Here is a 20,496-nt window from a genome sequence, read left to right as displayed (position 1 = left end):
GCGAGCTCAGCATGCCGTACGTTGACGGAGGCGACGAGCTGGTTCCCATGCTAATGCTGCTGAGCCTCGCGTTCTCAGGACCCGCCGCCTCGGTGAGTCTTCATCAAAGTCTTCATCAAAGTCTTTGTCAAAGTCTTTGTCAAAGTCTTTGTCAAAGTCTTCATCAAAGTCTTCATCAAAGTCTTTGTCAAAGTCTTCATCAAAGTCTTTGTCAAGGTCATCATGAAATTCCTCTTTACTCACGTTAGACCCCTCCTCCTCGAGACTCCTCCCACTGTATTTGACTCCTCTCTCGCTCTCTTTAGACTCCTCCTCTTCCAATTAGACTCCTCCCACTGTATTTGACTCCTCTCTCGCTCTCTTTAGACTCCTCCTCTTCTAATTAGACTCCTCCCACTGTATTTCAAGTTCTCCCTCGATTTACACTCCTCCACTAATTAGTCTCCTCCCACTCTGCTCTCTCCAGATCATGCTGGTGGAGGGAGCAATCTACTGCCTGCAGCTGAGAGGCGAGAGAAGCTTCACAGCAGGAGGCTGCAGCTTCAACTCCTTCCTGAGGAGAACCGTCCGCTTCGTAGGTCCGTCTGCTGCTTCTTCTGGAACCACACCTTCTAACCACACCTTTCACTTCTAACCACACCTTCTAACCACACCTTTCACTTCTAACCACACCTTCTCACCACACCTTTCACGTCTAACTACACCTTTCATCTTAAATTTTGTTTTGACAAACAAACCTCTGAGCCTTTCATCACAGACAGAGACTCGTGTCGCCAGAATAAATACCTTTAGAATCAAAACAATCCAAGTTCACGTCTCGTGCATTTAAAAAGCGTCTGCTTTTCCTGTAACGTGTCCTAACGTGTCCTAACGTGTCTCTAATGTGTCTTAACGTGTCTCTAATGTGTCCTAACGTGTCTCTAATGTGTCTCTAATGTGTCCTAACCTGTCCTGACGTGTCTCTACTGTGTCCTAACGTGTCCTAACCTGTCCTGACGTGTCTCTACTGTATCCTAACGTGTCCTAACCTGTCCTAACGTGTCTCTAATGTGTCCTAACGTGTCTCTAATGTGTCTCTAATGTGTCCTAACCTGTCCTGATGTGTCTCTACTGTGTCCTAACGTGTCCTAACATGTCTCTACTGTGTCCTAACGTGTCCTAACCTGTCCTGACGTGTCTCTACTGTATCCTAACGTGTCCTAACCTGTCCTAACGTGTCTCTAATGTGTCCTAACGTGTCCTAACATGTCTCTACTGTGTCCTAACGTGTCCTAACGTGTCCTGACGTGTCTCTAATGTGTCCTAACGTGTCCTAACATGTCTCTACTGTGTCCTAGCGTGTCCTGACATGTCTCTAATGTGTCCTAACGTGTCCTAACGTGTCTCTAATGTGTCCTAACGTGTCCTAACCTGTCCTGACGTGTCTCTACTGTGTCCTAGCGTGTCCTAACCTGTCCTAACGTGTCTCTAATGTGTCCTAACGTGTCCTAACCTGTCCTGACGTGTCTCTACTGTGTCCTAACGTGTCCTAACGTGTCTCTAATGTGTCCTAACGTGTCCTAACCTGTCCTAACGTGTCTCTAATGTGTCCTAACGTGTCCTAACCTGTCCTGACATGTCTCCAACGTGTCTCCAGGCGTCCACGTGTTCGGCCTGTGCTCCACGGCGTTGCTGACGGACGTCATCCAGCTGTCCACAGGTTACCACGCTCCGTTCTTCCTCACCGTCTGCAAACCCAACTACACGCTGGCCGGGGCGGCGTGCGACCACAACCGCTACGTGACCAGAGACATCTGCTCCGGCACCGACCAGCAGGCCATCATGGCTGCCAGGTGGCTCCGCCCTCTCTCTCTTGACTCCGTCCACTACTCAGAAAACTCCGCCTGCTTGTGTTGTTGTTGTTGTTGTTGTTTGACCGTTTGCGGTCTTGTGGTCAACAGGAAGACGTTTCCTTCTCAACACGCGACTCTGTCGGCGTACGCAGCCGTTTACGTCTCGGTGAGAACAAACATTTTATTGTTGTTATGGTATTTTGACGTCAATTGGTTTGTTCTTAATTCGTCGCGTCGTCTTGTTCTGTTGTTATTGTGTATATCGGACCGTAACAGGTTGTTGTTGTTGTCGATGTGTTGCTCTCTCTCTCAGATGTACTTTAACGCCACCATATCTGACCGCACCAAGTTGCTGAAGCCGCTGCTGGTGTTTGCCTTTGCGGTTGCCGCGGCGATGAGCGGCCTGACGCAGATCACGCAGCATCGCAGTCACCCCGTCGACGTCTACGTGGGATTCCTCATCGGAGCCTTTGTCGCCGCCTACCTGGTGAGGTCATTTCTGACTGACTTCACTTCCTGTCACTGGACTCACTTCCTGTTTCTGACTTCACTTCCTGTCACTGACTTTACTTCCTGTCACTGACTTCCCTTCCTGTCATTGGACTCACTTCCTGTCATTGGACTCACTTCCTGTCACTGGACTCACTTCCTGTCACTGGACTCACTTCCTGTCATTGGACTCACTTCCTGTCACTGGACTCACTTCCTGTCACTGACTTCACTTCCTGTCGCTGGACTCACTTCCTGTCACTGACTTTACTTCCTGTCACTGACTTCACTTCCTGTCATTGGACTCACTTCCTGTCATTGGACTCACTTCCTGTCACTGGACTCACTTCCTGTCACTGACTTCACTTCCTGTCGCTGGACTCACTTCCCGTCACTGACTTCACTTCCTGTCACTGGACTCACTTCCTGTTTCTGACTTCACTTCCTGTCACTGACTTTACTTCCTGTCACTGACTTCCCTTCCTGTCATTGGACTCACTTCCTGTCATTGGACTCACTTCCTGTCACTGGACTCACTTCCTGTCACTGGACTCACTTCCTGTCATTGGACTCACTTCCTGTCACTGGACTCACTTCCTGTCACTGACTTCACTTCCTGTCGCTGGACTCACTTCCTGTCACTGACTTTACTTCCTGTCACTGACTTCACTTCCTGTCATTGGACTCACTTCCTGTCATTGGACTCACTTCCTGTCACTGGACTCACTTCCTGTCACTGACTTCACTTCCTGTCGCTGGACTCACTTCCTGTCACTGACTTCACTTCCTGTCACTGTACATGTTTTTGTCTCGCCTCTTCCAGGCGCTCCACGCCGTGTCCAACTTCCAGTCGTGCGAGGACTTGGCCCCGCCCCCTGCGGCCTCGCCCCCGAAGGACGACGCCCTGCGCGCGCTGACGGAGCGCGGCCACCAGTCCGTGTACCACAAAGGCCCCGCCTCCGCCTCGGACAGCCACGACGAGATCGCCGCGGCGACGGCGGAGGGGGCGGTCGGGGCGGGGCCTCTGGAGCGGCCCCTGCAGCGGGAGGCGGAGTCCTCGGGGAGCCTGAAGCGCGCGAGCGTGGACATGGAGCTGCTGGCGCCGCGCAGCCCCATGGGCAAGGAGACCATGCTGACATTCAGCAACACGCTTCCGAGGGCGAGCGTCGTCGGCGGCGACGAGCTGGCGGTGGTGGCGACGCGGCGCCTGAAGGCGGTGCAGGTGCCGATGGACCCGGCGCGGACGCAGCAGCTGATGTCGGAGTGGAAGCTGAAGTCCAGCGCCGCGCACGAGGACTCGTCTGAGGCGGGGTCGACGGAGACCGACAACGACGAAAGCTCGCAGGCGCCCCTCTACCCGCACGCCGCCGCCGCCGCCGTGCACCCCGCGAGGCTCAACCCCACCCCGCCGCCGGTCTGTGGCAAGCCGGTGGCGACGCCACGCCCGCCGCAGATCCCCGACGCCGGCCCGCCGCCGGTCTCCCCGAAGAGCGCCCTGACCCGCGCCAAGTGGATCGCCATCCGCGAGAAGGCAAACACGGCTAGCCAGCCGCGCCTCCTCCAGGTGGTGGCCGACGCCGCCCGTTACGGCACGCCGCCGCCCGTCGTCACCGTGGACGCCCACGCCCACGCCCACGCGCCGCGTCACCACCCCGTCGTCCAGGCCCCGCCCCTTTCAGACAACCCGTGGGACGCGTACGACCTCCACGGCGACAGCAGCTTCCGCCCCCGCCGCTCCGTCTCGCCACGCCCCGCCGCCTCCGCCGCCGAGCCGGCGGTCGACGTCCACCGCCGGGAGATGGCGACGCGGCGCAAGACGGCGCTGGTCCTGCTGGATCGCGAGAACCCGGCCGAGGGCGAGAACTTCTACAAGAGTCTTCAGGCACGGCGCTACAAGGACTAGCGAGATGCTAGCTAATCGCAAAGCGCAAGCTCGCTAGCCTTTCCAGATCAAAAAGCCTTACCGGGAAAAAAAAAAAATATATGAAGAGGACGGTGTCGCTATGCATCTTATTGTGAAAAGTCACCGACGGGCTCCGTCAAGAGTCCAGGACTTTGAAGAGTTCGCGAGTTCTACAAAATAAAGTCTGAACTAGTTCTATGTCGCGTTTCCACCGCACAAGACGGGCAGGAAGGAACGGAGCGGTACGGACCAGTAAGGTAAAGCAGCAAGGTAAAGCGGTACGGAGCAGTAAGGTAAAGCAGCAAGGTAAAGTGGTACGGCGCAGTAAGGTAAAGTGGTACGGAGCAGTAAGGTAAAGTGGTACGGAGCAGTAAGGTAAAGTGGTACGGAGCAGTAAGGTAAAGCGGTACGGAGCAGTAAGGTAAAGCGGTACAGAGCAGTAAGGTAAAGCAGCAAGGTAAAGCGGTACGGAGCAGTAAGGTAAAGCAGCAAGGTAAAGTTGTACGGAGCAGTAAGGTAAAGTGGTATGAAGCAGTAAGGTAAAGCAGTATGGAGCAGTAAGGTAAAGCGGTACAGAGTAGTAAGGTAAAGTGGTACGGAGCAGTAAGGTAAAGCAGTAAGGTAAAGTTGTACGGAGCAGTAAGGTAAAGTGGTATGAAGCAGTAAGGTAAAGCAGTATGGAGCAGTAAGGTAAAGCGGTACAGAGTAGTAAGGTAAAGTGGTACGGAGCAGTAAGGTAAAGCAGTAAGGTAAAGTTGTACGGAGCAGTAAGGTAAAGTGGTATGAAGCAGTAAGGTAAAGCAGTATGGAGCAGTAAGGTAAAGTGGTACGGAGCAGTAAGGTAAGGCAGTATGGAGCAGTAAGGTAAAGCAGTATGGAGCAGTAAGGTAAAGTGGTACGGAGCAGTAAGGTAAAGCAGTATGGAGCAGTAAGGTAAAGTGGTACGGAGCAGTAAGGTAAAGCAGTACGGAGCAGTAAGGTAAAGCAGTATGGAGCAGTAAGGTAAGGCAGTACAGAGCAGTAAGGTCAAGCAGTACGGAGCAGTAAGGTAAAGCAGTACGGAGCAGTAAGGTCAAGCTCCCCAGAACAAATCTGGAGTGTTAAAAAGTAGGCGGAGCTTCGAGCTCCACAGACATGTGGCGTTACCACGGCAACCTCAGCAGACCTGGACCTCATGGTCCTCTGTTGTTGTTGTTGTTGTTTACTTCCTCCGCCTTGCACTGGTTTAGTTCACTTTACTTGTGCAGCCACACCTTGTTGGTCCCGAGAGAAGAAAAACCTGAACGTGTGACCAGCGTCCGTACCGCCGCCGCGTTAAAACGTCAACGAGTCCGTTCCTGCTCTTCTTCTGTGGTGGAAACGGGGATTTACAACTTCCTGGTTCAGGTTCCAGTTCTTGGTGGAACCAGGAAGTGTGAACCGAACACAGAACTGGTAACCAAACCAGTTACCAGTTCCAGGTGGAACTAGCTACCAGTCCTGCCTGAACTGGTACCTGGAGCTCCGGTTGACCTGGACTCTGGACGACCGGCAGCATGTTCGTCGTCGGTGCGCCGCTCTGATTGGTCGTTGCATGTTGATGTGAACAGGCGCCGACTCGGCGTTTTTTCTTCTTCTTCATCTGAATGTAGAAACCATGACTCGTCATTTGACCTTCTGTGCTGCTAATGAAACCGACCGCCGCATGCTATCGGGAAGTTAGCATTAAATGCTAGCCTTCTCGTGGCCTCCGCTTCTTGACACACACACACACACAGCTTTTTTTAAATCAGATTTTGTTTCATTTCTCGCATACGTTTTTTTTTTGCTGAGTCACATTTTCCCCGACACAAATAAACCACGTAACAACCCCCAAACACACAAAGTGTAACACACACACACACATTAAACACACACACACACGCAGAGCTTTTTTTAAAATCTGATTTTATTTCATTTCTCGCATACGTTTTTTTTTTGCTGAGTCACATTTTCCCCGACACAAATAAACCACGTAACAACCCCCAAACACACAAAGTGTAACACACACACACACACATTAAACACACACAGAGCTTTTTTTTTTAAATCAGATTTTATTTCATTTCTCGCATAAGTTTTTTTTGCTGAGTCACATTTCCCCGACACAAAAACAACGCAACAACCCCCAAACACACAAAGTGTAACACACACACACACATTAAACACACACACACACGCAGAGCTTTTTTTAAAATCTGATTTTATTTCATTTCTCGCATACGTTTTTTTTTTGCTGAGTCACATTTTCCCCGACACAAATAAACCACGTAACAACCCCCAAACACACAAAGTGTAACACACACACACACACATTAAACACACACAGAGCTTTTTTTTTTAAATCAGATTTTATTTCATTTCTCGCATAAGTTTTTTTTGCTGAGTCACATTTCCCCGACACAAAAACAACGCAACAACCCCCAAACACACAAAGTGTAACACACACACACAGCATTTTTTTTTAAATCAGATTTTATTTCATTTCTCACATAAGTTTTTTATGCTGAGTCACATTTTCCCGACACAAATAAACAACGTAACAACCCCCAAACACACAAAGTGTAACACACACACACACACACAGACACTGGGTCCAAAGAGGCGATGAAGCCCCGCCCCCCCCTCACCACCTAAACATGGAGTACTGGTGAGCGGGGATGAAGGAAGTAGTGTGGCTCCGCCCCCTTTCCCCCTCCAAGGCACCGGTTGACGTAGCGGCCCTGCCGTAGGGCAGAACGGCTACTTGAGGTCCAGCAGCATGAGGCCCGGGTTCTCCAGGTACTGGACCCACAGGTTGGAGAAGCGGGCCATGGTGGCGCCGTCCACCACGCGGTGGTCCGCCGACCAGCTCACGCTCATGATGTGGGCCGGCGCCACCGCGCCCGCGGCGTCGAACCGCGGCAGCACGCGGATCTTCCCCAGGGCGCCGATGGCGACCTCCGGAGGCAGGATGACGGGTTTGGCGTACGTTCCGCCGATCTGCGGAAGAGACGGAGAAGAGTCGGGAAATCTGGACCGGAAACACCCGGGGAAGTGGAACCGGATCGGGGAAGTGGAACCGGATCGGGGGAAGTGAAGTGAACCGGATCGGGGGAAGTGGAACCGCATCGGGGAAAGTGAAGTGAACCGGATCGGGGTAAGTGGAACCGGATCGGGGAAGTGAACCGGATCGGGGGAAGTGAAGTGAACCGGATCGGGGGAAGTGAACCAGATCGGGGGAAGTGAACCGGATCAGATTGGGGGAGGTGAACCAGATCGGGGGAAGTGAACCGGATCAGATCGGGGGAAGTGAACCAGATCGGGGGAAGTGAACCAGATCGGGGGAAGTGAACCGGATCAGATTGGGGGAGGTGAACCAGATCGGGGGAAGTGAACCGGATCAGATCGGGGGAAGTGAACCGGACCAGATCGGGGGAAGTGAACCAGATCGGGGGAAGTGAACCGGATCAGATTGGGGGAGGTGAACCAGATCGGGGGAAGTGAAACAGATCGGGGGAAGTGAACCGGATCAGATTGGGGGAGGTGAACCAGATCGGGGGAAGTGAACCGGATCAGATCGGGGGAAGTGAACCGGACCAGATCGGGGGAAGTGAACCAGATCGGGGGAAATGAACCGGATCGGGGGAAGTGAACCGGATCGGGGGAAGTGAACCGCATCGGGGGAAGTGAACCGCATCGGGGGAAGTGAACCGCATCGGGGGAAGTGAACCGCATCGGGGGAAGTGAACCGCATCGGGGGGAGCCTTACCGATCCGATGTTGGACAGTGTGAAGGTCCCGCCCGTCAGGTCCGCCGTCCCCAGCTGGCCGGCGGCGCCGAGCGCCTGCAGGCGGTTGAGTTCGGCCGCGACGTCGAAGACGCTGAGCAGCTGGACGTTCTTCACGTTGGGCACCAGCAGACCCTGAGCCGTTGCCATGGCGAGGCCGATGTTGTGGGACGCCTGAGACATCGGGGGAGGAAAACAAAACCTTATGGCAAAACTACGGTGGCCCTGAAGTGCAAAACACAACAACAAATTTGAATTTGCAGTTGTGTTTTTCCATGTGTTGTTGTGTTTTTGCCCTTCAGGGCCACCGTACAAAATGCGCGGCGCCGTGGTAAAACCCCCCCCACTGCGCTCGGCCTCACCTTGTACGTGACGTTCTGGCAGGCGTCGTCCACCGAGGCGTTCAGGACGGGGAAGTGCAGGAGTCCCAGGGAGGCGGCCTGCGCGACGACACGGTTTTAGCGGTTAGCCTTGAGGCGCCGCTGACGCGGAGGAGCGCGGCGGTCCGGGAGGCTCACCTTGATGAAGAACGGCAGGTAGCTGAGCCGGATCCCGCGGCTCTCCGACGCGGGTTTGAGCTCAGAGCGGAGCGCCACCAGGCGCGTCAGGTCCACGTCGTCGCAGTAGCCAAAGTGCGGGATCTTCAGCGCCGCCGTCATCGTCTTCGCCATCGCCCGGTGGAACCCTGAAGAACCGTCAGGAAGAACCGTTAGCCGTCAGGAGGAACCGTTGGGGAGAACCAACAGGAACCGGGAAGACCTGATAAGACCCGATAAGAACCGTTAAGACCCGATAAGAACCAGTAAGACGAGATAAGAACCAGTAAGACGAGATAAGAACCAGTAAGACGAGATAAGAACCAGTAAGACGAGATAAGAACCAGTAAGACGAGATAAGAACCAGTAAGACGAGATAAGAACCAGTAAGACGAGATAAGAACCAGTAAGACGAGATAAGAACCAGTAAGACGAGATAAGAACCGTTAAGGCCTGATAAAAACAGTTAGGACCCAATAAGAGCCATTAAGACCCAAAGAGAACCGCTAAACCCCAATAAGAACCGTTAAGACCTGATAAAAACAGTTAGGACCCAATAAGAGCCATTAAGACCCAAAGAGAACCGCTAAACCCCAATAAGAACCGTTAAGACCTGATAAGAGCCACTAAGGCCCAATAAGAACCGTTAAGATCCGATAAGAACCGTTAAGACGAGATAAGAACCGTTAAGACGAGATAAGAACCGTTAAGACGAGATAAGAACCGTTAAGGCCTGATAAAAACAGTTAGGACCCAATAAGAGCCATTAAGACCCAAAGAGAACCGCTAAACCCCAATAAGAACCGTTAAGACCTGATAAGAGCCACTAAGGCCCAATAAGAACCGTTACGATCCGATAAGAACCGTTAACACCTTTGAGTGGCTCAGTGACGTCCTTCCCGGTGAAGACGGGTTTGGTGACGCTTGGCGGTGGTTGGGCGGAGGGCTGTGCAGGGGCGGGGCTAGCGGCTGGGGGCGGAGCCTGGCTCTCCTGGAACAGCGTGGGCGGGATGATGGCGCCAGTCTGCTTGGCCAGGAAGTTGAGGATGTCTTCCTTCAGAATCCGTCCATCTCGTCCCGTCCCGACGACCTCGCTGAGTTTGATCTAGAACAGGAAAAAAAAAACCAAAAAAAAAAAACGTCTGGACGCTTCCTTTGTTCATCCATAGCTTTAGCTAGCATTAGCATATAGCTTTAATTAACATTCAATCGAATCAGTTCGCAATTACTTTCAGTTAGCATTAAACAGCACATAGCTTCAGTTAGCATTTGACAGAATTTGATAGCATTAGACAGCATTAGTATTAAATTGTCCCAGTTAGCATTGGGCTTCAGCTAGCATTAAATATTGGCATTTGTTTAATTAGTGCGCATCGACGAAGGGGAGGAGCCGGTAACCGACGGCGACTGACGTTGTTCTCCATGGCGAGGCGTCGCACGGCGGGCGTGGCCTGGGTCTTATGGCCTTTGATCTCCTGGTGTGTGTGCTCCTCGCGCGCCATCGCCGGCGTCTCCACCACGTCTTCTTCTTGGATCACCTCTATTCAAAGGAAAAAAGAAATATATAATAAAAACATTGGCAAGGGCGTCGGTTTGACGAGAAACAACCGGTGGAATAGTGGGCGTGGCCTCACCCGAGCTGGACTCGGTCTCGATGTCCACGAGAGGCTTGCCGACGAGCGCGGTGTCGTCGACCGGGTAGTACAGCTTCCGGATGATTCCGTCGTAGCGGCTGGTGATGGTGACCGACGCCTTGTCGCTCTGGACTTCGCATATGCTGTCGAACTGCGAGACGCGGTCGCCCTCCTTCACGTACCTGGCGGGAAAGAGGGCGGGGCTTAGAGGAGGGGGGGGGGCGGGCGGGTGACGAGTCCAAGAAACCGTACAGAACACAACTGGAATGCAACGGAAGCGAGCGGACACTTGTTTTGGTTTCGCTTCGTTAAGATTCGGTTCAGTGTTGTTGAGTTTTGGTTCAGATTCAGGAGATTCGGTTCAGTTTTGTTGAATTTTGGTTCAGATTCAGGAGATTCGGTTCAGTTTTGTTGAATTTTGGTTCAGATTCAGGAGATTCGGTTCAGTTTTGTTGAATTTTGGTTCAGATTCAGGAGATTCGGTTCGGTTTTGTTGAATTTTGGTTCAGTTTCACGAGATTCGGTTCAGTTACACGGGATTCGGCTCAGGTTTGTTGAATTTCAGTTCACTTTCAGGAGATTTGGTTCAGTTTTGTTGAATTTTGGTTCAGATTCAAGAGATTCGGTTCGGTTTTGTTGAATTTTGGTTCAGTTTCACGAGATTCGGTTCAGTTACACGGGATTCGGCTCAGGTTTGTTGAATTTCAGTTCACTTTCAGGAGATTTGGTTTAGCTTCAGGGGATTTGGTTCAGTTTCAGGAGATCTGGTTACAGTTCTGGTTCAGTTTCAGGAGATTCGGTTCAGTTTCAGGAGATCTAGTTACAGTTCTGCTTCAGTTTCAGGAGATTCAGTTCAGTTTTGGTTCAGTTTCAGACGATTCAGTTCAGTTTCAGGTGATTCGGTTCAGTTTTGGTTCAGTTTCAGGAGATTCGGTTCAGTTCTGGTTCAGTTTCAGGAGATTCGGTTCAGTTTCAGGAGAATCGGTATAGTTTTGGTTCAGTTTCAGTGAGTCGCTTCAATTTTTGTTCAATTTCCGGAGAGTGGGTAGAGTTTCAAGAAAATTTGGCTGGGTTCCAAGGAGATTGAGTTCAGTTAAAAAAAACCCATCCGGTTCAATTTGAAGACTCCGTTCAGTTTCGTAGAGTTCTGGTTTGTTAGGTACGGTCGCTACCATAGTTACGTACCACTCTTTGACCGTCACCTCCATGATTCCTTCGCCGATGTCGGACAGCTTGAATGGAACGATAGGTTGTCCAATCACTGCGAGGCAGACACATGACGTCATCAGTGACGTCAAGCAGTGGTGGGGGGGGGGATCAGGATGGGTGTGTGAGGACCTCGTACACTCACCTGGTGACGTGTGCAGGTAGCGCACGCACCGGAACGTGCGCGGCCGCGCGAACCCCACACATCGGAAGGACTTCCGGCGGTACTGCTGGCTGAGCTGAGGACACAGTGGAGTCAGCGACCGCTAGCCAAACATCAGCTGGAACTGGCTAACAACTAGGTGCTAATGGACAGGGAACATCGTGAGGCTAACAGAGGCTAAACCGAAGCAGAGTGCCGAGGCTGACAATAACAAACGGTGCTAAATGGACTTTTCGCATTCACTTGCATCTTTTAGCCTCACGCTCAACCTGTGTGTATTAGCATCAGTTAGCCTCGCGGGCTCAGAGCACCGCTCCGCCCGGTCTCACGAAGCGGCGTCACCCCGCGGTTCAACCGGCCCACCCCCCTCCGGGGAGCTCCGGAGCGGACCCCGGGGAGTTTACACCCCCCCCCTCGCCGCTCACAGTGCAACTTTCTCGGATCTCACCAGCCGTCTGAAGAGGATGAAGGAGCTTCTGGTCACCGCCGCCATGTTTTCCGCCCCCCTCCGCAGCCAATCAGAGCGCGGCAGTCCTCTGCCTCCCTCTGACGTAAGCCGGGCGTCACGACGCGCCGCCGACGTGCGGCCGAGAGGGGAACTGCACCGGGTGAAAGCAGGGAACCAGTTTCCATGACAACAGCTCATCGTTAGCCTCATGGAGAAGGACATAATGTCACATCGCATAGCACATCACCGGTTAGCATTACATATTACTTTTAGCACTGGATTCAGCATTATTCAGCATTATTCAGCATTATTCAGCATTACATGGCACCAGATAGTATAATTTAGAAATAGATTGTATTGGTCAGCAAATGGTATTCATTAGTATTTGTGAGCTATAAATAGCATCAGTTATAATTAGATAGCATACATTATTTATTTGTATAAGTTAGCATTAGAGTGTATTGGTGAGATTTAGATGGCATAAAGTAATAGTTAGCATTAGATAGTATTCTACTGCTTCAGATAGCATAAAGTATTAGTTAACATTGGAGAGCATACGGTATTTATTTATTGCTATTTATTAATATTAGTATTATTTACATAGCATCAGAAAGCATTACATAGCTTTAAAGAGTGCGGTTAGCATTATACAGCTTTAGTTAGCATTACACCCACGATTTAGCATTGCATAACATCACTCAGCATTGTATAGCATCAGCTAGCATTGCATAGCATCAGTTAGCAGCAATGTGTGCGGAGCTCCTCAGTGTGTGTTGGTCCTGAGCTGTGAGTCATCGTGACGCTCTCCCATTGGTCCTCCTGCAGCCAATCACAGGGGAGGAGGAGAGCCGGAGCCCCGCCCCCTTCCTCCATCCTTCATCTGGAGCTGTGATTCATCCGGAGGAGAAAAGAAACAGATTCATCCCTCGTTCTTCATCATCCTCATCCTCCCCTTCATCACCGGAGAACGGCAAGAAGAACCGACAGAGGTGAGATGCTGAGAAAGATGGAGAGAGGGAGAGACAGTGAGAGAGATGGAGAGAAAGGGAGAGAGAGAGAGAGAGAGAGAGAGAGACAGAAAGAGGGGGGGAAGAGAGTGATGGACAGAGAGAGAAAAAGAGAGAGAGAGAGAGAGACATACAGACAGGAAGAGGGGGTGAAGAGATGGTGAGAAAGAAAGAGAGATGGAGATAGAGAGGGAGAGAGTAGGAGAGACAGAGGGAGGGGAGAGAGAGAGAGAAAGAGGGAGAGAGACAGATCGAAGGAGAGACAGAGATAGAGACACAGAGAGAGAGAGAGAGACAGAGTGAGAGTGAGAGAGCGAGAGACAGAGATGGAGAGAGAGAGAGAGACAGAGTGAGAGTGAGAGAGCGAGAGACAGAGATGGAGAGAGAGAGAGAGATAGAGACAGAGAGAGCGAGAGACAGAGATGGAGAGAGAGACAGAGAGAGCGAGAGACAGAGATGGAGAGAGAGACAGAGAGAGCGAGAGACAGAGAGAGAGAGACAAGAGATAGAGAGACAGAGATAGAGACAGAGATAGAGAGACAGAGATAGAGAGAGAGAGAGAGAGAGGGGGGTGTGGTTCATAGTTTCTTCTTGCATCTTCTTCACTGTTCTTTCTCCTGGTTCTGACTCTCGGTACTTCCATAACGGTTCTTTCTCCTGGCTCTGACTCTCGGTACTTCCCTAACGGTTCTTTCTCCTGGTTCTGACTCTCGGTACTTCCATAACGGTTCTTTCTCCTGGCTCTGACTCTCGGTACTTCCCTAACGGTTCTTTCTCCTGGCTCTGACTCTCGGTACTTCCCTAATGGTTCTTTCTCCTGGTTCTGACTCTCAGTACTTCCCTAACGGTTCTTTCTCCTGGCTCTGACTTTTGGTACTTCCCTAATGGTTCTTTCTCCTGGTTCTGACTCTCTGTACTTCTCTAACGGTTCTTTCTCCTGGCTCTGACTCTCGGTACTTCCATAACGGTTCTTTCTCCTGGTTCTGACTCTCAGTACTTCCCTAACGGTTCTTTCTCCTGGCTCTGACTCTCGGTACTTCCCTAGCAGTTCTTTCTCCTGGTTCTGACTCTCAGTACTTCCCTAGCGGTTCTTTCTCCTGGTTCTGACTCTCGGCACTTCCCGAACGGTTCTTTCTCCTGGTTCTGACTCTCTGTAGTTCCATAATGGTTCTTTCTCCTGGTTCTGACTCTCGGTACTTCCCTAATGGTTCTTTCTCCTGGTTCTGACTCTCGGTACTTCCCTAACGGTTCTTTCTCCTGGCTCTGACTCTCGGTACTTCCCTAACGGTTCTTTCTCCTGGCTCTGACTCTCGGTACTTCCATAACGGTTCTTTCTCCTGGTTCTGACTCTCGGTACTTCCCTAGCGGTTCTTTCTCCTGGTTCTGACTCTCGGTACTTCCCTAACGGTTCTTTCTCCTGGCTCTGACTCTCGGTACTTCCATAACGGTTCTTTCTCCTGGTTCTGACTCTCGGTGCTTCCCTAACGGTTCTTTCTCCTGGCTCTGACTCTCGGTACTTCCCTAACGGTTCTTTCTCCTGGTTCTGACTCTCGGTACTTCCCTACCGGTTCTTTCTCCTGGTTCTGACTCTCGGTACTTCCCTAATGGTTCTTTCTCCTGGTTCTGACTCTCGGTACTTCCCTAACGGTTCTTTCTCCTGGCTCTGACTCTCGGTACTTCCATAACGGTTCTTTCTCCTGGTTCTGACTCTCGGTACTTCCCTAACGGTTCTTTCTCCTGGCTCTGACTCTCGGTACTTCCATAACGGTTCTTTCTCCTGGTTCTGACTCTCGGTACTTCCCTAGCGGTTCTTTCTCCTGGTTCTGACTCTCGGTACTTCCCTAACGGTTCTTTCTCCTGGCTCTGACTCTCGGTACTTCCCTAACGGTTCTTTCTCCTGGTTCTGACTCTCGGTACTTCCCTAATGGTTCTTTCTCCTGGTTCTGACTCTCGGTGCTTCCCTAACGGTTCTTTCTCCTGGCTCTGACTCTCGGTACTTCCCTAACGGTTCTTTCTCCTGGTTCTGACTCTCGGTACTTCCCTAATGGTTCTTTCTCCTGGTTCTGACTCTCGGTGCTTCCCTAACGGTTCTTTCTCCTGGCTCTGACTCTCGGTACTTCCCTAACGGTTCTTTCTCCTGGTTCTGACTCTCGGTACTTCCCTAATGGTTCTTTCTCCTGGTTCTGACTCTCGGTACTTCCCTAACGGTTCTTTCTCCTGGCTCTGACTCTCGGTACTTCCATAACGGTTCTTTCTCCTGGTTCTGACTCTCGGTACTTCCCTAGCGGTTCTTTCTCCTGGTTCTGACTCTCGGTACTTCCCTAACGGTTCTTTCTCCTGGCTCTGACTCTCGGTACTTCCCTAACGGTTCTTTCTCCTGGCTCTGACTCTCGGTACTTCCCTAACGGTTCTTTCTCCTGGTTCTGACTCTCAGTACTTCCCTAACGGTTCTTTCTCCTGGTTCTGACTCTCGGTACTTCCCTAATGGTTCTTTCTCCTGGTTCTGACTCTCGGTACTTCCCTAACGGTTCTTTCTCCTGGTTCTGACTCTCGGTACTTCCCTAATGGTTCTTTCTCCTGGTTCTGACTCTCGGTACTTCCCTAACGGTTCTTTCTCCTGGTTCTGACTCTCGGTACTTCCCTAATGGTTCTTTCTCCTGGTTCTGACTCTCGGTACTTCCCTAACGGTTCTTTCTCCTGGTTCTGACTCTCGGTACTTCCCTAACGGTTCTTTCTCCTGGTTCTGACTCTCGGTACTTCCCTAACGGTTCTTTCTCCTGGTTCTGACTCTCGGTACTTCCCTAACGGTTCTTTCTCCTGGCTCTGACTCTCGGTACTTCCCTAACGGTTCTTTCTCCTGGTTCTGACTCTCGGTACTTCCCTACCGGTTCTTTCTCCTGGTTCTGACTCTCGGTACTTCCCTAACGGTTCTTTCTCCTGGTTCTGACTCTCGGTACTTCCCTAACGGTTCTTTCTCCTGGCTCTGACTCTCGTTACTTCCATAACGGTTCTTTCTCCTGGTTCTGACTCTCGGTACTTCCCTAACGGTTCTTTCTCCTGGCTCTGACTCTCGGTACTTCCCTAGCGGTTCTTTCTCCTGGTTCTGACTCTCAGTACTTCCCTAGCGGTTCTTTCTCCTGGTTCTGACTCTCGGCACTTCCCGAACGGTTCTTTCTCCTGGTTCTGACTCTCTGTAGTTCCATAATGGTTCTTTCTCCTGGTTCTGACTCTCGGTACTTCCCTAACGGTTCTTTCTCCTGGCTCTGACTCTTGGTACTTCCCTAATGGTTCTTTCTCCTGGTTCTGACTCTCTGTACTTCTCTAATGGTTCTTTCTCCTGGTTCTGACTCTCGGTACTTCCCTAACGGTTCTTTCTCCTGGCTCTGACTCTTGGTACTTCCCTAATGGTTCTTTCTCCTGGTTCTGACTCTCTGTACTTCTCTAATGGTTCTTTCTCCTGGCTCTGACTCTCGTTACTTCCCTAACGGTTCTTTCTCCTGGTTCTGACTCTCGGTACTTCCCGGTTCCCCGGTCAGATGGCACAGGTGGACCAGCGGTTTTCACCGCGGGACTCGTCGGACCAGAACTTTGACTACATGTTCAAACTCCTGATCATCGGAAACTCTTCGGTCGGGAAGACGTCTTTTCTGTTCCGATACGCCGACGATGCGTTCAGCGGGTCGTTCGTGAGCACGGTGGGAATCGACTTCAAGGTGAAGACGGTCCAGCGGCACGACAAGAGAATCAAACTGCAGGTCTGGGTGAGTCATCCGCGAACCATGCTAAGTGTGCTAACCATGCTAACTGTGCTAACCGCATTAACAATATTCAAATTCTAATTCTAAAAGTGCTGATTCTTAAAAATGTTGATTTAAAAAATGCAAATCATAAAATGCCAGTATTGAAAATTGTAACGCTGGAATGCTAATTGTGAAAAAAGTTTATAAAAAAAAATGCTAATGTTAATAAAGCTAATCCCAACAATGCTAACAATAAGTCTGATAGCAATAATACTTAAAAATGCTAATACTATAAATGCTGATCCTTTTTCTTTGTCATTCACATTTTAACACATTTTAACAAACCTTTTCACGTCACAGACGTTGTATAAGAATGCTAATTCTAAATACGCTAATCCTAATACATACCAAGTTTAACAATGCTACACGCACCGCAAGCTAACTTAGCCTGTAAGTGATGTTGAATGAGCCTCTACGCTAACATCGTGCTAACACGTGCAGGAAGCTAAATTCGCCACCAATAAAAGCGAACGTAAGCCGGTAGTGACGCTAGCTAACATTGCAGCTGTTTGTGATGAATTCCAGGACACGGCGGGTCAGGAGCGCTACCGTACGATCACCACGGCGTACTACCGCGGCGCCATGGGCTTCATCCTCATGTACGACATCACCAACGAGGAATCGTTCAACGCTGTACAAGACTGGTAAGAGGCGGGGTCAGAGGTCACAGCTAGCACCCGCGGGTCACGGAGTCCAGAAAATGCTGAAAATTAGAAAGAATAAAAAAAGGAATTTAGAATTAAAAAAAATAATTTAGCTGTTATGAGCATTAGCCTGCTGCCACTACTTAACATTAGTCACGTTTACTACAGTTAGCAATGATTAGTTATGATCAGTTACAATTACTTAAGATTAGCTATATTAAGGCACGATTACATAATGATTACTTACAGTTAGTTATAATTAGTGGTGATTAGTTGTGACGAGCTACAAATAGTTTGTGCTAACCCTTCCAGGAAGTTAAATGAGTTCAAATTAATTAAATTAACACGTTGCGCCGGTGGTTTCCAGGGCAACGCAGATCAAGACGTACTCGTGGGACAATGCGCAGGTCATCATGGTCGGAAACAAGTGCGACGCCGACGACGAGCGAGTCGTCGCCACGGAGAAGGGGAGGCAGCTGGCCGACCAGCTGGGTACGTTACCATGACGACCACGAAATAGGAAACAGTAAAAGCAATGCGAACGTTAACAATGGTAGTTATCAAAACACTAATGAAATGATGCTAATCCTAATATTGGCTTCTCTCCGTGATTAGCATATTAGCATTAGCTTCTGTCTATGTTTGGCGTTAGCGTCTGTCAATGTTTTAGCGTTAGCTTCTCTCTGTGATTACCATTGGCATCTCATTCTGTCCATGTTTAGCATTAGCTTCTGTCTATGTTTGGCGTTAGTGTCTTTCCATGTTTAGCGTTAGCTTCTGACTATGATTAGCATTTACTTCTGCGTATGTTTAGCGTTAGCTCCTGTCGTTCCTCCACAGGCTTCGAGTTCTTCGAGGCGAGCGCCAAGGAGAACATCAACGTCCGTCAGGTGTTCGAGCGGCTCGTCGACGTGATCTGCGTGAAGATGTCGGAGCGCGTTGATGTGCAGGCTCCGCCCCCTTCCTCCTCTGGCCAAGCCCCAAACACGGCCCGGTTGCTAGGCGACGGGACGCCACGCCTCCCGCAGAAGTGCTGCTGAGGCTTAGCGGGCTGTAGCTGTTAGCACTGCGTCAATTCTTGTGTGTGTGAGATGTGTTTCGTGGTTGTTTTTTTTTAATTTGATGATTTCACGCCGTGAGTTTGTGAACATTGCGACATCCTGCCAAAGCCGCTAGCACGGCTAGCACTGGCGTCCGGCTAGCACGGCTACCTCGGCTCGCATTGCTACCTGAGCTAGCACAGTTAACACTGCCAGTACAGCTAGCATGGCTAGCAATGCTGCCAAGTTCGGAAAGAAAAGCTTGGATTGGAGAACAGCTACCTCGGATAGCATGAGTAACGTAGATAGCACAACTAGCATGGCTACCAGGGCTTACACTGCTAACAGAGCTAGCATTACTAGCACAGCTACCTTGGCTAGCACGACAAGTACATTAAGCATAAATAACACATGGTTCACACAGGTAATGTGGCTAGCTTTGGTGGCATCGCTAGTACAAATAGCATTATATAATATATATATATAATGTATTTTATATATATATAATATCATCATTCTATTGCTACTCAGGAGCAGACTGATGGAAGCGATGCTGCCATTTTGTGCCATCGAACCGTCTGACCGCCACCCAGGCAGTTCAGGGGTTCAGTGTCTTGCCCAAGTACACGTGGGCAGGCAGAGATGGGAATCCGACCTTCAACCTTCGACCGACCGCTCTACCAACCGAGCCATGTCGCCGCAAAGCACAAGCACAAATAGCCTGGCTAGCATTGGTACCTTTTCTGGCACAGCAACCAAAGATGGCACAGAATTGCGAACTTCGCTAGTTTGTTGAAAACAGATGGGCTCGCGAGCACTGGTAGCAGTGCTAACATCGTTAGCTTGGTTATCATGGCTCGCACTGGTGGCATTGCTAACATCGTTAGCTTGGTTATCATGGATCGCACTGGTAGCATTGCTAACACAGTTAGCAAGGTAGGCATGACAAGCAAAGCTAGCATTGCTAGCTGGACCCGGCGAGCACGGCTCTGACTGCTAGCATTGCTAGCGTAGCAGCAGGTCTGTGCGTCACGTGTGTGGTGTGGTTGCCATAGAAACTGTCTCTGTGGAGTCGTAGAAGTTGTCGAAAAGCACAAAACCCAACATTTTGTGAATGTTTATACATTTATTCCAATAAAAAGGAAAACAACAGTCCGACCAGAGGCTCTGACTCCGTCTCGTCTCTCTGCCGCGCCGCGCCCACGACAGGTCGTAAAACGCTGAGTCGTGTCGTCGGTGACGTGGTTAAATGAAGAAATGTAGTACAGTACTGGCTGGCAAAGGCACTCGGCTTGGAACATTCTGGAACGAAGCCTCCCGGGCTGTATATGAAGAGGAAGCCCTGCAGCCTGACCCAGCTGTGGCCCCGCTTGGCAGTTTTTCAACCCCACATCTGACGTCTGCCAGCCACTGGGGGGGAAAAAGCTGTTCATACTCTGCACGATGCTGTGAACTCGCAGGCAGGCCACGCCCCCTCACGACAGGCCACGCCCCCTCTTAGCAGCCACACGTCTGTAAAGCGGCGTTTTAACTTTTAACCTCTCCTCCTCCTGCTGTCAGAAACGTTCCTCTCAACTGGTTCATAATAAAAGAGAGTTTTTTTTTTATAGAGCCGCCATGTTGGTCTGGTTTCACCTGCAGGAGCTGAGTGATGCGTTCAGGTGCATCACGGCGTTTTGACGCTCAGACGGTAGAAGACGACGCCAGAAGCTAAATATGGTTAAAACATGACTGATGGTGATTAACGAGCTGGAACCACGAGCAGAGCTGAAGGTTCAGCAGAGCAGCTCCTGCTCGGTTCAGCAGAGCAGCTCCGGCTCGGTTCAGCAGAGCAGCTCCGACTCGGTTCAGCTGAGCAGCTCCGGCTCGGTTCAGCAGAGCAGCTCCGTCTCGGTTCAGCAGAGCAGCTCCGACTCGGTGCAGCAGAGCAGCTCCGTCTCGGTTCAGCAGAGCAGCTCCGTCTCGGTTCAGCAGAGCAGCTCCTGCTCGGTGCAGCAGAGCAGCTCC

The 20,496-nt window shown here is 50.8% G+C and overlaps 3 protein-coding genes across 4 annotated transcripts in view; 2 read left to right on the top strand and 1 right to left on the bottom strand.

Moving 5' to 3' along the window:
* The window catches only part of plppr3b (phospholipid phosphatase related 3b), a gene marked incomplete at both ends in the record, with an annotated part of 5,322 nt that extends 1,098 nt beyond the window's left edge, over positions 1–4,224 (top strand). Inside the window, 6 exons of the mRNA XM_080506356.1 lie at positions 1–92; positions 467–578; positions 1,637–1,832; positions 1,941–1,998; positions 2,146–2,319; positions 3,145–4,224. The exon at positions 1–92 is cut by the window's left edge and continues 94 nt beyond it. Of these exons, the coding sequence (XP_080362482.1) occupies positions 1–92; positions 467–578; positions 1,637–1,832; positions 1,941–1,998; positions 2,146–2,319; positions 3,145–4,224 (1,712 nt within the window). The remainder of the gene's footprint in view (positions 93–466; positions 579–1,636; positions 1,833–1,940; positions 1,999–2,145; positions 2,320–3,144) is intronic.
* Positions 4,225–6,236: 2,012 nt separating this feature from the next.
* On the bottom strand, positions 6,237–12,102 carry dbt (dihydrolipoamide branched chain transacylase E2). Of its 2 annotated transcripts, XM_080506877.1 has the most exons (10): positions 11,999–12,102; positions 11,533–11,626; positions 11,367–11,442; positions 10,182–10,363; positions 9,960–10,087; positions 9,421–9,652; positions 8,530–8,696; positions 8,374–8,451; positions 7,994–8,185; positions 6,240–7,224 (listed from the first exon to the last, which is right to left on the bottom strand). In XM_080506877.1, exons 1-10 carry the CDS (start codon positions 12,041–12,043, stop codon positions 6,985–6,987), a joined length of 1,434 nt encoding a protein of 477 aa, XP_080363003.1. In that variant the 5' UTR covers positions 12,044–12,102; the 3' UTR covers positions 6,240–6,984. The 2 variants fall into 2 exon arrangements, with proteins under 2 accessions (XP_080363002.1, XP_080363003.1); XM_080506876.1 differs by having other exon boundaries at positions 6,237–7,224; positions 11,367–11,626.
* A 28-nt stretch (positions 12,103–12,130) lies between these two features.
* On the top strand, positions 12,131–18,489 carry rab3b (RAB3B, member RAS oncogene family; the record flags this gene model as incomplete). Its single annotated transcript, XM_080506355.1, has 6 exons — positions 12,131–12,247; positions 12,824–12,987; positions 16,542–16,766; positions 17,331–17,449; positions 17,817–17,941; positions 18,290–18,489. Exons 3-6 carry the CDS (start codon positions 16,542–16,544, stop codon positions 18,487–18,489), a joined length of 669 nt encoding a protein of 222 aa, XP_080362481.1. The 5' UTR covers positions 12,131–12,247; positions 12,824–12,987.
* Between the last annotated feature and the right edge of the window lie 2,007 nt (positions 18,490–20,496).

The sequence above is a fragment of the Blennius ocellaris genome (assembly GCF_963422515.1).
Source record: "Blennius ocellaris genome assembly, chromosome: 12".
NCBI classification, from domain to species: domain Eukaryota; kingdom Metazoa; phylum Chordata; class Actinopteri; order Blenniiformes; family Blenniidae; genus Blennius; species Blennius ocellaris.
This window is presented reverse-complemented; position numbering and strand designations above follow the sequence as displayed.